This window comes from Danaus plexippus (assembly GCF_018135715.1).
Source record: "Danaus plexippus chromosome 22 unlocalized genomic scaffold, MEX_DaPlex mxdp_33, whole genome shotgun sequence".
NCBI lineage: Eukaryota > Metazoa > Arthropoda > Insecta > Lepidoptera > Nymphalidae > Danaus > Danaus plexippus.
The window spans coordinates 25001-42960 of record NW_026869856.1 but is presented as its reverse complement, the minus strand read 5'-3'; the positions used below and the strand labels follow the sequence as shown (position 1 = coordinate 42960).

The window sequence follows — 17960 nt, the reverse complement described above, 5'->3', positions numbered from 1 at the left end:
GCGTATCCTAAAAGTTGTACCAGAACTATGAAACAAAACGAACATTATTACAATAATAATTAAATTTATCAGAAAAACACCTAAAGGAGTAACTCATAGTACGAAACACTCTTAAAAATGTTATCTATGTTGGAAAATAAAGACTTAAAGAATTAATTGAGTACGTTACAGGGGCTTAGATGAGACGGTTATACTGGTAGTACAGAAAGGACTAGTACCGGGGACCCGGTGAGGAGTCCGGGGTGATTAAATTATAAAAAAACAGTGCATTTTAAATATTACGTGCTTTAAACGCTACACGCAACAACAAATGCATCGCTAAGTGTATTGGTAGAAGTGCATTGGTGGCTCTCACGGTGAACACTACATGCTGTATGAAACAGGCCTTAAAAATTACAATAACATACATACGTATTCCAATTTGCTCGTTATATGTATAATGGTACAATGTAAGTGAAATACTTCTCTGACATATCTAACAAGCGGATCTTATACAATCCTCTTCCTATAATTTCGATGAAAAGCTAATAAGTTTGAACGTGCCAAGACCCAAAATGTATTTACAAAAATATATTCAAGTTTATCAATCCTTCTCTTGAGAGATATAAAAGGGTATCTTAACAAGTCCTACTCACAACACGTTAGTCTAACTATGAAGTGACCAGCAGTCTGTGGAGCACTTCCTGGAGACCGGACTACAGAACCACTCACACTATGAGAGTTTAAATTTTGTAACAACATCGAGACAGCAGCTAAAAATAATATCTACAAAACGTTGCATGTTTTACAGAGTTAGGTTTTAATGAATACATCGACAAAGTAAACCTCAAATAGTGCAGCTCCGAATTTAATCAAATATTATACACTATGGAAGTCAAACAGATTGAACAAAAGCTTTAAGGGACGCGAAAGACCTCGAGAGAAACAGAGAATATAGAAAGAGAACAACATAGTTAAATACCAAATATTATTTACAACAGAATGACCGGCGTGACTCCACATACATAGTTATTAAATGTTTCATAATATCACTGAAATGTATGCAATGTCTATGTGTGTGTGCGTGTGTGTGTATGCGTGTGTGTGTTTGTATGTGTGTGTGCGTGTGTGTATGTATGTGTGTCTGTGTGTGTGTGTGTGTGTGTGTGTGTGTGTGTGTGTGTGGCATCATAGCTCACAAAGGGATGGACCGATTTCGAAGCGTTTTAATCATCTGAAAGCCGTTTCCGTGCCGTGGTTCTCATCACGTTTGTTTAGTATTGGTCCAGGTATGTAATAGTATGTAAGGCATTTTTCTATGATTACTCTATTAAGTGCTTCACGAGCATTATTCATTCAAAACTCAATATAAGAGGGGGTGGGGTTATTCAAGTTTAATAAAATGTATTTGTTCTCTCACACTTACAATAGGAAGTCCAACAAGTGTTGATAACATCCCAGTAGAAAAAAAGAATGAGTAAGTCTTTACGTGTGAAGATTTATGTCAGCGTTCCATTAGATGAATTACAAATTTGAACATTTTTTATCGACCATCATAACACAGCTTAATTGAATAAATTTTTGTACAATTGTGTAAATTGTAGTTCAGTAAAATCGGATGATTATATTGAAAACCGCTCCGTGTGCCGTGTGATTATGCAAACTTGAAGTGACTGTCTGTCTGTTTGTCTGTGTGAGACTGACTCCCTGACTCGTCAACGGATAATTGTAGACTAGTGGGGACCATTGTCACCCCACACTCGACACTCGACACACATTAGACACAACTGCGACCGCTATTAGTTCGCCTTATTTAACGTAACGCCGACATTCACTGAACCTCCTGGCTCCTGTCAAACGTCATGACTAAGGTGCCCTACATGATACGGCCGAGACATAACATATCTCTTAAATGATTTCGCCACTACAGAAAGATAGGTATTGTTGAAGGAGGCAAGAAGTGTTGACCAATTAGGTTTTAATATGATTCAACGTCAGAATTTTATTAATGTTTTCTTCTTAAGCAATAAAAGTTTCTATCGATAGCTAAAGTGATTCATGTTATGACGTCAGGGATCCACATTATTTACAGCTACATATCGTCAGCTGTGTGTGGTCTCAAGTCCCCTGTGTGTATGTCGTCTGTATGCGGCTCGATGCGTGCGCGACGTTAAATGACGCGGAACGACTCTCGCTCCAGTCAAAGCGCGCGGAGAAACGTCAAATTCATTTCCGACGATTAGCGAGCGCCGCCGACTCACTGCGGGGGAGCGGGAGGTAGCGTGAGGGGGAGGGGCCGCTAATGGGAAGGCTATTATTTTATTTTCCGGCGTTCAGAAAATTGCCTTAATTCGCGACAAAGAGACTGAGTAGCGGAACTGCGTCTTTTATGACTGTTATATAGATATAGCTATTGTCTTGCCACCTACGTCAAGAACTAAATAGCATTAGCCTGTTTTTAATTTTATATTATTACTTTTAAGTGTCATTTTGTTATTAAAAAATATTCGAACACGTCGAAAACACTTCTTTTACATTTTAGATATTTTAAATTTTATTAATTACAAATTTGTACATTATTTATGCACTAAAACATCCAAAGTTATCATGAGTAGGTACTTACATCATGTCAGTTTACTTTATTTTTGTAGGTTTATTTTTTATGACAAAGCTTTTCACCAAAAGAATTAAATAAAAATTATAAATTCAACTAATATAATAAAATACATTCTGATTTATGTAACACTTCACAAAATAAAAGAAAATAAAATAACAACTCCTACAAAATATTAAGAGCAATGTACGCCGAATAAAGATTATGCTATTTTTTCCCAAAAAGAAATAATTATAAACCCAAATATTTTGTGATAAATAAGTATATTCTATAATTAAATAAAATTTACTTTTTGGTGTTAATGTTAGATTGTTAGTTATTATTAGGTTAATTTGTTAATTCCGAGTTGTCTAAGTTTTGTACAGAGATAAACTCTAATACAAAGAATTAAAGGGATAAACTCTTCAATACTAAAGAGATTAGTAAATTAAAGTCCAATGTTTACTCATAATATATGGTCCAACGCCATGGACCCGGCACCCGCACGGTGAATCCATTGAATGCTAAGAGGTTTCGTCTCCCAGATAACTTTTTAGTTTTTTTTTAACAGTCGCGAAAATACCGTCGCAGAAAGATAATCATTATAACAATTGCAATTGTAATAAATCACACATACATTACAGGAGATCTTCGTGGAGCGGCACATGCATGTACATTGAACATAATATATATAAGTATACAAAATAAAATACTGAAAAACATTTCTTCCTTTAAAACAAGCCTCAAAAGTAACATTAAAGATCTAATTGAAGAAAGTGTCGGAAACTCACGATTAGATCGAGCAGCAGGAAGGAAGGAACCGCCAAATTAGATCCTCTCTCTCCCCTCCCCTCCCCCTCTCCTCCTTCCCTCCCCGCTCCTCGTCTCCGCACCCCGCATTACTGACGACGATTGTTTGCACCCATTACTGATCACTTGGTCTGAAAGCCTATTTAATGTATAAGTCGATTGGTTGATAGATCGTAACGAGGATTGAATCGTTGAAAAAAACGAGAGCGTGTTATAAAATAACTTGACACGATTATTAATATTACAATATTATTGTCATTTAGAATAAAAATGTGGGATTCTAACAGAATTCTTCAATTCATAAAGACTTTTCATAACTTATGTAGTATGTACTTTAAATCGAAGGTTCAATATTCTGTTTCTAACGAGCGAGTCGTGTCGTAGGTATCTCGTATCGCGAGGTGTGAGAGGACACCAGTTAATGCATGTTTTATGGCATTTCTTGACGTCTTTGTTTAAAGATCGAAGCTTAAAGATCGCTCGCGCCTCGAGAGTCTCCGGGGAGCTGTGTTCACGTTCGATGGCTTACGACGGGACACGGCTCTACAACAAAGCATACTTACTATACTATACTTTACAACAATACTCTACTCGACGGAAAGTCAGTGCGTGTTGTGAAGTTTGTGTAACATTCATATCAAAACATCGGATGAAATTATGTTAACTATAGACATAATATTCAACAGTATGCCCACAGTTTATTGTTACTATTTTAACATAGGTAATGTTTTCCACTGTGCTGCAACGCGTTCTTCTAAAACGCTCGTCTAAACCGCTCGTGTAAAACGCCACGTCTCGGACGCTGGGAGCGGTAATGGAGCGACCATTAACCACTCATCGCTAAATGCTCATGTTATCCGCTTATCGACGCATTGTTCGACTCCGATACCTGTACTTGTGTACTTGTGCACTTGTGTTCTTGTGTACTGGCTCTGTTTTAAACACTTTTACGGTAAAGAAGTAGGCACATCAGTCAGAACTCAAAATCAATGATTAATGAGTGAGGTTATTGAGAACAGTTTTTACGTACACCCATATTTCATGAAACAATTACATTTTTTTTTAATTATATTAAAATTAAATTGCTACATCTTTAAAACAATTTTCATTTATCTGTCGCATGTCATGTTACAAAGTACAAGGATCGTGAGGGCCTGTCTTCAAAACAGCCAAATCCAATCGTAAAATTGATTCTTACTAAGATATTTATTTGAGAATTTGTAATAATATAGCATGTATAAGAAAATATTATATCACACATTCATATAAATAAATCATTAACAGAAATATTAGACCTTTATAGTTGCAAACATTAGATATCAAGGGTATAATTTATGATCATTAAAAAGAACTTTAATATATTAATATACGTAATATATAAACATGTGGTATGTGTAGTGTGTACACGGCCTTATCAAGAGGTACATTTGGGAGTGAATTTAAAGCATGTACTCGTTGATAGCATTAATCGATTGATTTCCGTTGCCTTTTTGGTTCTTAAGTTAAAAATTCTTTTAGCGGTTCACAATAGAAGATTATTGTAATGACGCAATTTAAACGACGCGATTCGTACAACGACTGTCGAGACTGGTTGTAGGTTACTTCAGACCTTTAAACGTTGTATTTGATACACATTATTTACAAGGAAGTTGTTAATCGACGCTGTTACGTAAGCTTTAAGAAGTATATAATATGTGAACTACGTGAAGTGTATTGTCTTATTACTTTTACATATATAGAAACAACCGGACGATTGAAAGTATCAAATATGTAAGGGGACAAGGCTATTTAGCTTAATATATATATTAAACGAAACACACTTCCATAAGATCAATACCCACAAATCTTTAAACCCGATATAACTCAGTGTGTATTTAAAGACTTTATCCCATCATCAATAATTATTTCAAGGAACTATTGCCCCTTCGTTGATAGTAATTCTGTTATCGAACATACACACCTACACGTCAAGAAAATAAATAGAAACTAATGAAAGGATGACCCGACTCCTGCAGACTTCTTCCATCCAGTATCCAACATGAAAAATACCGCTCTAAGGCAATGGATTCACACTTCACATTAAACTGACACCGATATAAACGTGAGGGAGGTTACGATTCGTGTTGTTGTTTATTGTTAAATTTTGCAAGCATCTTCTTCTTCATTTTTTATATTCACTAACTATGGAATAAGAATAGAAAAAACTAGCAACATCAAAAGTTTAATTATATTCCGTAAACAATGCATCGCTCCTTGATGGCAGAAAAAATAAGACTCCGCTGAAACGAGCCAGCATTGTTCAACCCGAATATGCTTTATTGTTGTGTGTGAGTCCATTTTATTTGTATTCTGGTAACTATATTAATGTTTATTTTCGATTTGTTCAATTTCAGCTGTCAACGTAGATTTAAAAATGTAGTAGATACCTAGGTTCTTAGAAGTTATTTATTACATTCTTTGTGTGATGTTTAGTGTCGTGTAGAATATGCGGCCAAATTGAGATTTTCTTAAACTAATTTTTTTCTTATTCTTTCTTAAAATTACGAAATTTATATATATTTTTTCGTATTTTTCTCAATTATGTTTCTGCAAATAATTACTGTGTAATATGCGTGCGTAATAATTAATTTAAATTTCAGCTATGTTGTCGATACGTTTAACCAAACTATAACTGTCGGATGAGCGGCTTGGCTTTAAGTAGGTTCATATGAAATAAAACATTACTGTAATGAGATATACTTCATATTGCGTGGCCAAGGCTTAAATTATTAGATTCGTTATCGTAAGACAATTCCTCGTAACAGTTTACTTAGCCGTATGGTGCTAAAGGAGGGCGAACTCTTTGTCTCTACAAATGTTTGCATTAAGAGCGGGTATTGTCATATTTTCACAATAAAACTGTTGATGCATATTTTTCTACGTTCTGTTCCTCTTTTACTCAAAAAAATATTTTTAATATAATTTCCATATTACTTAAACGATTATCGTAGCAGACATAGCGCGTACAAATATTTAAAGTTGATGTTTTTTTATGACTTTTATGAAAACTTTGAAACGTTCCATGAATGATGAACAAGAGATTCACGCTTAAAGTAATTAAAAAAAAAAACTGAAATACGAAGATTATTCTCTTTTTTTGACAGTATTATACAAATTCGTTGTTCTTACATCCACGATAGTGTTTTAGTGATTGTGGTTTTTTTTAATTAGCTTCACATGTATGTTTGTATGTTTGTTTGTATAATGTTGTAGTGTTTAATAAATTTAAATTAAGAAAATAGTGTTAAAAATATCAATAAATATAATTTAATAATAGTGTGACTAAAAAAAATGTATTTTATTAAAAAAAAAAGCGTGGGGTGCTTTTTAAGATATTATCGAAATGATAATCACTCTACTCATATCTGTCAATAAGATATTTATAACTTTTGACACGATGCACCCCACGGTTTTCTATAAAAAGCGTGTTTTTTAGTTTTTTAAATTAATATTTATTATACAATAAATTTTAGTATTACCAGTCTTGCGTGTTCTCGTCAGTGTTTGTTTCACACGCCTGTGTTGTAACCTACCATCTACTTCCACTCCTTCCAATATTCCATTTATCTACACACATTATTGTCTATCTTTTTTTCGTATCTCATGGCACATGGATTCGAGTTCTCTACATTCTTTTGCAAATCATTACTGCTGGTCTCAATCGGGTAACTCTGTCAGTTGTCTCCCTGTACACCATTAGCAATGTAAGTAGTTTCTCATATAATAATTATCCATCTCAACATATCATTTTGATCTTGTTTCTTACCGTTTGAGTGCATCTGTCGGATTATCTATTCATGATTTTCTTTTTCAAAAAATCCACTTCTTTTCATCTGAATTGTATTCCATGGACTAAACTTCTGTTGAATAAATAAACGAGGACTTCCTCCTTACTATATCTGTAATTGGAGTAGTTGGTGTGACTTTTACCTCATAAAATATGATCATGAAAGGTCCGCCATAACCGATATCTTTTTGTGTATTCTTTGTTCTTAGGCGGTTTTTTTTACTATTATTTTGCTCAAAAAACATGCATTGCATTAATTGACTATACTTTCTATGTTCCCATATTTTCCATCACACATATTCTGTCTCTGCCTTCATCTTCACTATACCGATATTAGCAGTACGTAACTCTTTTTAAAATGTTGGATTGTAATATCTTGGGTAGAGTTGAACGAACTCTTGAACTTCTGTCGGATTATCCAGTTCTAATGGTATATCTAAATAAAAATGTTGTACGATCTGTTTGTTCCACACAATACTTCATACGCTATTACAATTTGTGTAATAAGGAGTCTATTGTGATATTACAAGAGTTCTCTCCTAACAGTTTAGCTGTCTAAACAAAATTTAAACAGAAATAGCCAAATTAGAAAAACATAGAATTAGGAACTGATTTAGAATCAAAACATGATATCAAATCAAAAAATATATTTTGATTTATATTTAGATAATAATATATTTTAATGGTTGGAAAGGAATCTTAGGACTAGGAGATGGCATAGGCAATTAAAGTTTTTTTTTAAATATGAAATAACCACAAACCGACGGTCCCTACGTATATAAAGACAGGTCGAAAATGGACTTTATTTTATTTCATCATTGGTTTTAAATTATCTATGTGCACATACTGATATACACATTTTTATTTTATCTTAATTAGTAACCTCGTTTTACAAATCGTATAAAAGGACAAGTATTGGGAATATAAGGAATAAGTGCCGTATTTGCGGACATCTATACGTATCAGACTTGTCAGACTTAGCTCTATTTACGGGGGTTTCCCGAACAATAAAAGTCGACGCTTGTTTTTCTAATGAAACAATAGGTATATTGTGGTGCAGCTTAGATTAAGTGATATAAGTACAGTTTAGTTATAAGTACTCATATTACTTCCAACAATAGTATAAAATATGAAGAACAGTACATCAAATTTATAAGTGGATATTGTCAATTGGAGAAATATTGTTTTATGCGTTTCTGAGGCACAAGATTTAGTTAATGACATCGATAAAGACAGTTATTAATCCAAATATCGCTACTTTAGACGATTAATAATACCTAAAATCATTATAATAAATCTTGGTAGTTTTATAAACTAGAATCGTTGATTATCAGCTTAGAAACGGTCATATCACACATGCCCTTATCAGCATCAAATTATGGAAGCAATACAAAGATCGAAAACGCCTGCAGATTATTTGCCGCAAACAACACAGCTATCAAGACGTATGGCGAAAAAACGTTAAGATTGGATTTTGGTTTGCGACGAAACTTTCTATGGACATTCATCATCGCTGACGTCAAAACATCGATCTTGGGAGCTGACTTTCTACGACACTTCAAACTATTAGTAGACCTGTATAAGAAGAAACTAATAGATAAAGTCACCGAACTTTCCGTCGATGCTATTGAAATTTCTACAGGCGCTGAAACAGAAACAGAAACGGTACACGTAATCGGCACAAACCAAGCCTATTACCACGTACTGAAGCAATATCCAGATGTACTTCGACCCATGTCACTCAAACAACCTTCGAAGCATAACGTCGTCCACCATATCGAGACAACTGGCCCGCCACTCTACGCCCGTCCACGTCCGCTTCCACCGGACAAGTATAAAGCTGCAAAGACTGAGTTCGAGAATATGCTGGAAATGGGCATCTGCAAACCGTCAAACAGTCCCTGGGCGAGCCCGCTACACGTTGTGAAGAAGAAGGACGGCGGTTTACGAGTTTACGGCATGCGAGCTGTCTACCGCGACGCCGCGACCGTACCTACCGAGCATTTATCGCTACGCAGCATTCAAAGCGCAACACGATCTATGCCACCCGAGCGTGCGGACATCAAGAAAACAAATAAGTTCGAAATACTTTTGGCCGAACATGAACACAGACATCGGTACATGGACTAAGGCGTGTATTAATTGTCAACGAGCAAAAATACATCGACACAGCGCTTCGAACATATACACATCGACATAGTCGGACCGCTAAGACCGTCGAAGGATTGTCGATATCTAGTGACTATGATCGATCGCTGTACGAAGTGGCCCGAAGCAGTACCGATACAAGATATAACAGCTGAAAACGTCGCAAAAGCCTTATACGAACAATGGATCGCACGTTTCGGTTGCCCGCTGCGTATATCAACGGATCAAGGACGTCAGTTCGAATCCGAGCTATTCAATTCTCTCATGAAAAGATTCGGAATTACGAGAATTCGAACTACTGCATACCACCCGCAATCGAATGGCCAAATTGAGCGATGGCACCGAACCCTGAAAGCTGCACTGATAGCGCGCGAAGCTACAATTCAATGGACGGACGAGTTACCCACCGTGCTACTCGGTTTACGCACGGCGTTACGCAGCGATAACAACTTTAGTCCGGCAATTATGACCTACGGTACTACTCTGCGCATACCTGCGGATTTCTTCGTACCCACACAGTCGAAGATTGACGACGCCGAGTATGTACGCCGCCTCACCGAGACCATGGCAACGCTACAACCAACGCCGCGCTCGCACACGTCGCAAAACAAACCATTTGTTAATAAAGACCTAGCGACGTGTACGCATGTATTCGTTACAGTTCGAGCTCCACTAACTCCGTCGTACGATGGGCCTTACGAAGTTTTGAAACGCTACGACAAGTACTTCCAGATACAACTGCCAACACGCACGACAGTTGTCACATTGGACCGACTCAAGCCAGCATATACATACAACGAGTCGCCATCGTCTGAGGACCCACCGGTCAGCAGCAGATGCCAGGACAACTCTCCGACCTACACGACGAGATCTGGAAGAAAAGTCAAGCCAACCGTACGATTTTCTCGAGGGGGAGTGATGTGGGACCTACATTACCTACCACACGCAGCGTCCATACAAAACATCAAGCATATGACCGTCGCGAGCCGAAGGCGCGCGGTTACTAAAACGTAGGAGCGCATACGCCGAGTTTTGTATGGACCCAGATAGGCGCGTATTTGTATGGTGCCCGCCGCGGCGACGGTGCGCCCCTCACCTCTCGTACAATTCGTAAGAACTCACATTATAATCCAATTTCATTGGTTGTAATGTGAGGCTTTTTATTGGAGACGAATTTCTGCGAATATTGTCTATTGTCATTTTTGTATATATATCGGCTTAAATTTCCAATAATTCCATTCCACCTGAAGCATCAACAAGTTCATCACTATACTCAAGAAACCTTCGAAATAGTTAGGGAAGCAAGCCCCTACACCCTCTTATACTATGACTTCGTAAATTCGACAATTCCTTTTTACAAATTAAAATTGAAATTGCATTCTTCTTTTAAATATGATATCGTAACTAATTGTAACAAAGAAAAGAGCTTCTTATTATTGTCAAAGTAACTGAAGTTATGTCCTATATATTCGTTTTTACGTAACTCTGAACATTTTTTATGGATTTATTATTATTTACGCTTACTTACTACTTTTTTTTCGAGAAAATATGAATGATCGATGGTGTAAATGATTACACCTTGAAATTTGTTGCTAAGGCGCCCGGCGTATTTATAACGAAAACAGTGTTTTGATTGATCTTAAGCAGTTTCTAACAATGAATATCAAGTTGTTCAAGCAGGTAGTGACAGAGAGTAAAGTCATATAGCAGTTAATATACTATCGCAAAGTGATTTCGATTATATAAATGATATGGTAGGGGATATCTCAAATGACAGAATTGAAAATTGCTTTCCGGGCATCCCAGTTTGTGAAAATAAAACTCCACAACAGACACCTGAGACTGATGATGACATATCTATTATTTAAAATAAAACATTACAATAAGTACATAAAAATTATTACAATTCTTTGGTTCTTTGTTAACAACACCAATGCCAAGTCCATGCATGATCTTTGGGGACACCGTAAGTGAGTTTAACTATTTGAAGGTGTTTGAGTAGTGCTATTCTTTCCAAAGCCACCTTATAATCAAGCCCGTTAGGATTCAGCGAAATTTTTAGTCCATCAACGTCGCACCATTGAAAAAAAACGTTAGTATTTGGAGAAAGCAATAACAAGAAAAAGAATTACTAACAAATTAAACTGGCTACATGATAATAGGAAGGTGCTCGTTAATCTAGGTAAAGCCCGTACACCTCATTCTGGCAAACGACAAAAAAAACCAGATTATACAAAATAGATTAATATGTTTTGAAAAGTTTGATAGTCTATCTCTAAATTTTATATATCTCGAATCTAGGTGATAAAATGGTCTTGATTGCAAATGCATAGTGTGCCTTACTATGAAAGAAAATTATCACTGTATATGTAATTTCAACGTTTTTGATGCCGGATTAAAGGCAGCTACGTGTTACATGTGGGATGAAACAGTTGCTCAACGTAGCGCTAATGAAGTGGCTTCCTATTTGTTTTCTTTCATCCTACTACTATTATAAAGGCGAAAGTTTGTAAGTATGGATGTATGGATGTTTGTTACTCTTTCACGTAAAAACTACTGAATGCATTTGAATGAAACTTTACCACAATATAGCTTATACATCAGAATAACACATAGGCTAAAATTTTTGAGGTTTTTAATGTGAGGTCGTAAAAAAAACACATTTTTTGCGCTTACATTGCAAACGCTGACTGAATCCTACAAGATAGATCAAAACAATTTACTACAGTATTGTACAACTTAAAAAGGTCTACAAAAATGTCCGTGATGGTATATGTTTATCTCTTAGGAATAACCCACAATAACCATTTTTTATCCTTTACTTTGTACGAGAAATAATGGCTTATTTACGAAGCGATTTTAAGCAATACAGTATTAATCCTTATCCAATTAAGTATCTTAAATACATTGTGCATTTAATAAAGATCAATATGGCTTTTTACAGCATGTAAATTAAATAAATATTTTCGAAGATATCACAGATTTAAAATGCAGAGTCATAGCAATTTCGGCGATAAATACCGTTTCGGTGATAAATACCGGCAGCGGCGCCAGGCGAACGGGGCGTGGGGGGAGCGGGGTAGGTGCGGTGGGGAAGAAGTGGCTCATCGCTGAGTGCGCGACCCGAACGCGGGCAGACGCGTGAGGGCAGACGTCGTTGACGGTTGTGTCCGTTTTGCGAATTTTCAAGGCACTAGCGATTTGATAAAAACGTATGGTCGCCTACTTTAAGTAATATAGGCCTAAGGTTAGTTATTGCCAGGTTTCTTTTTGGTTAGGAGTTACACGTAGAAAAAGATACTTCATTTTTACGAATTACTTCATTGATAATTCAATTACTATATAGATAGGTTATTTACCGTTAATTATAACAAATTATATAAATAGGTTAATTATAACGAATTACTTCATTGATAATTGAATTACTATATAGATAGGTTAATTAAATAGGCAAGGATTGCATTAAAGTACAATCATAACAATAACTACCGTACTGTATTTTTTGGAAGTATAGAAACAACACGTACTTAAGAATTATGCCGCGAAAGCGTAAGTCTAATCTTTCCCAAAGCTCCAATAAAGCTCGAACTATGAAAGTAGCTAGACTTAACGAGACGTTTCCATAAGCCGAACTGCGAAGGCTTAAACAAGCAGAGCGTGAGGCAGCTCAAAGAGCTGCTGAGACACCAGAGCAGTCCCAAGATAGACGTCGACAGCATGCTGAGTATCTAGCATCTCAACGGGCTGCAGAGACACCCGAACAGTCTCAAGCTCGACGTCAACAGAACGCTGAATATCTGGCATCTCAACGGGCTTCTGAGACACCCGAACAGTCCCAGGATCGACGTCGACAGCATGCTGAGTATCTAGCATCTCAACGGGCTGCGGAGACACCCGAAGTCCACGCGAACGAAGTCGCGGGCAAAAGCTAGTTGACAATAAAGTTAAAGTCAGAGTCAAATATTTCAGATTCTGCTCAGACAACTGTGCTGGTCGGAACCGCACTCACATTATATTTTTTATATAACTGTATGCGAGCGATAGATTTAAGGTAAATGTTTCCCATCGTTTCCTAAAAAAAAGGCTATCCAAAATGAGGTTGATAGCGTTCACTCATTAAAAAAGAGAACATCAAAAATCAATAAATTTACACGGGAGGAGAATGGTATACATTGGTTGATTGAGCTAAACAGAATAGTCCTCCATAATCGGTTGTAGAAGTAGATCAAGTAGATCTTAGATTTTAAATTTGACTGCATACTAAAAGCTAGAAAAAATTAGCTAGCTAAAATTCATTAGAATAAGGTAAGAGAAGTAAAAATGCAAGGAAATAATCAAGACACAATAGAATAGTACGTCTTTTTTTTTGAAAAAAAAAAATAGAAAACTTAACTGTAGCAATTATTTTAAATTGACTGGAGGGAGGAAAAAGAAGGAACAAGAATTAGTTCTAGAGAAAGGTGTACAATAATTATATTCCTATTGCTGAAGATAAAATATAAGGACTTGATTTGTCTGTGCGATACGTTGATTATTAAAATTAAGTCTCATGACTTCTATAAAAACCTTAAGCATAGTGAAGCAAAACAGGGCAACTACGAAGAAGATTGCTAAATTTATCTTAAGTGTTTTTATATATTTTGTTTTGTTATTTGACTACTAAGTGAACTTTATTAGTAATAAGTCAATAGTCTGTATAAATTTGTGGGGTTGATTATACAATTTTTTTTAACTAAGTAGATAAGTAGTTTATTAAGCTGAATTACCTTCTTAATAAAACTGTGATGATTGTTAAATACTAAGTTCATTGTCAGACAGATGTTTAGGCTGAAGCACATGCTTTAATTAAAGCTAATATAGCACAGCAGAGATTGTTTATTTTTAGTTCCTACTTCTGTGAGACAATATTTTAGACCTATTATTTATTGCTAAGAAGTAATCTTCTTTAAAAAAAAAGATTTATTAACCTCGTTTAATTAATAAAACACAAACCGGATCTTTTGTTTAAAGACATGACTTTTTTCACCTTATAGTAACAAAAGTCCTACTCCATAAGACTAAAAACTAAAAAGACTAAAAAGTGTTATGTCTTTAATGATGTGTCTTTTTTTATGTCCATGGTTGAAGATTTCAGGATGTTGAACTTATTGTTTTAATTAATTTAATGTAATATAAGCCTACATTTTCATAAAACATTTTATTTAAATTCTATATCTCACACAGATTTTTTGTTTCCTCCGTATATGAAGGTATCATAGACATAAATTACAAGCTTCTATTTTAGTATCAGAGTAGAAACGGTTATCTATCAGTTTTTCCAAGAAAATTCAAAAAAATTAAGTGTGTTTAAATTGAATAATAAAGTTCTCAAAAAAGTAAAAATATTTTAAAAAGAAAATATTTATTATTAGTAGGTTTTGTGAAAGAAGGCACTAGGGCTATAAAATCAAACGTCAAACCTTACTCAATCCTTAAAGCGGCTTCGTATTGGACTATAATGATGGATACGTATGAAAAACAATACGAAATCCCCGAGGATATTTGTGTCCAGCGTCCATATTTATGTAGTCGCTAATTTTAAAGCGCGTTGTGATGATAGAGCTTACGGTTCCTTGGGAAACCAATATTCCCAAAGACCATACCATCAAGGTCAACAAATATTACGAGCTCACAAACGAACTCACTCGAAATAGGTTCGCCGTGGATTTATACGCGGTAGAAGTGGGAGCGAGAGGTATAACGGCCAAATCTCTCTACAACCCACTAAAAGACTTGGGCCTGTCCAGAACTCACATCAATTCGTTCTTGGAACGTACTTCGAAGGCAGCCCTAGTAGGTTCTTTTCAAATATGGTTAGGTAGGGAGAAGAGCTTGGACAGTGGAGGTGAACATTTAACGCGCATTAGAAAGGGGCACCTAAAACCAACACCTGGGTAAGTTTACCCGCCCGCTTGGCAGCGGTGTCTGAGACCTCGTTCCCCACTATGCCCACGTGAACTCGATGGACCCGGACGTATGGTGTACTGTAGAGCGTATTTTCGCTACCAAGGGGTGTATGTTGCTGCGGTTCTGGATGGCGAATATGGCAGCGCTACTATCTGAATAAATTACTGTGCGTGTATGTTGGTTGGAAGAGGCCCATTCGCAAGCTTTGAGGATGTTAGAAGTTCCGCCTAGAACACTGTACAACTGCTGTGGAACTTGAACTTCTTGCTGACGGGATTGCGTCCTCCGTTATAACTGACGAAGGCCGCCCAAACCGCACCATCCTCAAGTTTAATCCCATCGGTGAAGGTGTGGGTGGTGTTAGGATGAGCTCTTGACTGGAAGTCCTGGTCCTCGTCTTGGGTCCAGAACGTGTGTAAGTCGTTTGTACGTCGTTGGGCTGGATGAAGGAGAAGATATGGAGGAGTTGGAGACTCCAGTGTTATGTGAGCCGGAAGTAGTGGGGACGAACCGGTAAGGCGCCTCTTTGACCTTAAGGTCCAGGGGGGTGAACAGGGCAAGAGCGAGAGTCGCAGAGGTGGACACTGACCTAATTCCTCTGATGGCCTTGAAGGCGAAGACTCTGTGCATAGACAGGAGCTTCTTATCAGCCACGTGCCCCCACACTCTGGCGGTGTATGTAATGATAGGCTGGATCACCTGCAATTATATGATGCGTATTGGATTTTTTTCCTGGGTTGGCCCCCATGTATGTCTGCAGAAGAAGGAGAGTCTATGGTTTTCTTTTTCTTTTTTTTTATTGTGGTTGTATTGCCCACATTGCACGCCTGCAGATTGTGAATGAGAGAGAGGTCGATGATATCCCTCCCTCTTGCGTTCATGCGTTCACTCCCCCCAGAATGGGTGCCAACCATTGAAGTCGCCATCGATGATGCAGCGGGTGTTGGTGTTGTTGCTGAGAAGGTGTTCTAGTGCGTATAGTGTATCCGCCCCATCGGCATTGGGCTCGTTAGGTTAGTTAGGTAGGAATTTTTTTTTAACTAAATATATTGACTGAGGGTAAAAAAAATTTATACACATGGGGTAAATAAAACAAACACGGTAATAGTAAAATAATAAAGACACATGAACATAAAAATGTTGATTAAAATTAGGAGACACGACTAAAACTAAGCGATGAGCTGATGAGGAGCCCGAGGAGGTGGAGGACTTTTGCGATTTGATACAGCGATCCTCCAGCTCCCAAGTGCAAAGGGTGATAATGAATGTGATAGATGAATGAACTTAGTATCTAAGAGTCTGAGCCGACAAAGATTAATAAAAAGAAGTAAAAGTATAACAAGACAATAAATAATTATAGCTAAGGGTGAGGTGAAGTGTAAACAAAATTTCTTATGCCTAATAAATACAAGTTATATTGATAAAGATAAAAGAGAAGGGAAAGTTAAAACAATTCGATAAACTTCTTAGTACCAATTATAAGACATAACATTTAAAATAATATATGGGTTGTTAAAAGTATACATGTATAACAAAAGGAAATAAAGAAAGATTATTTACAGTAATTGGTTATGGCTGCTGGTGCACGTCCAGTGACAGCCGAAGTGTAAAGATTTGTATTTACATGTTATTTATTAGTTTTATACATAATTTACAGTTGAGATGGAGCAAGAAAGAAACACGATGGACCCGGACGTGTGGTGTACTGTCGAGTGTATTTTCGCAACCAAGGGATGTGTGTCACTGCGGTTCTGGATGGCGAGAATGGCAGCGCTGCTATCTGAATAAATAACCGTGCGTGTATGTTGGTTGGAAGAGGCCCATTCTCGAGCATTGAGGATGGCTAGAAGTTCAGCCTGGAAAACAGTACAACTGTTGTGGAGCTTGAACTTCTTACTCACAGGATTGCGTCCACGATCATAACTGACCAAAGGCCGCCCCGACCGTACCATCCTCAAGTTTGCTCCCATCGGTGAAGGTGTGGGTGGTGTTAGGGTGAGCTCTTGACTGGAATTCCTGGACCTCGTTTTGGGCCCAGAACGTGTGTGAGTCGTATGTATGTCTGTGGGCTGGAAGAAGGAGAAGATGTGGAGGAGTTGGAGATTCCAGTGTGATGTGAGCCGGAAGTAGTGGGGACGAGCCGGTGAGGCGCGTAGCTTCGACCCAGTTCGCCTCTTTGTCCTTAAGATCCAGGGGGGGTGAACAGGGTGAGTGCGAGAGCAGCAGAGGTGGACACTGTCCTGAATCCTCTGATGGCCTTTAGGGCGAAGGCTGGCTGGCTGGCTGGCTGGCTGGCTGGCTGGCTGGCTGGCTGGCTGGCTGGCTGGCTGGCTGGCTGGCTGGCTGGCTGGCTGGCTGGCTGGCTGGCTGGCTGGCTGGCTGGCTGGCTGGCTGGCTGGCTGGCTGGCTGGCTGGCTGGCTGGCTGGCTGGCTGGCTGGCTGGCTGGCTGGCTGGCTGGCTGGCTGGCTGGCTGGCTGCTGGCTGGCTGGCTGGCTGGCTGGCTGGCTGGCTGGCTGGCTGGCTGGCTGGCTGGCTGGCTGGCTGGCTGGCTGGCTGGCTGGCTGGCTGGCTGGCTGGCTGGCTGGCTGGCTGGCTGGCTGGCTGGCTGGCTGGCTGGCTGGCTGGCTGGCTGGCTGGCTGGCTGGCTGGCTGGCTGG

The 17960-nt window shown here is 37.9% G+C and overlaps 1 protein-coding gene across 1 annotated transcript; it reads left to right on the top strand.

Moving 5' to 3' along the window:
• The first annotated feature begins 12344 nt into the window (after positions 1–12344).
• Positions 12345–13288, top strand: LOC133320414 (uncharacterized protein C05D11.13-like). The gene is made up of 2 exons (XM_061528788.1): positions 12345–12435; positions 12984–13288. Exons 1-2 carry the CDS (start codon positions 12345–12347, stop codon positions 13286–13288), a joined length of 396 nt encoding a protein of 131 aa, XP_061384772.1.
• Positions 13289–17960: the final 4672 nt, after the last annotated feature.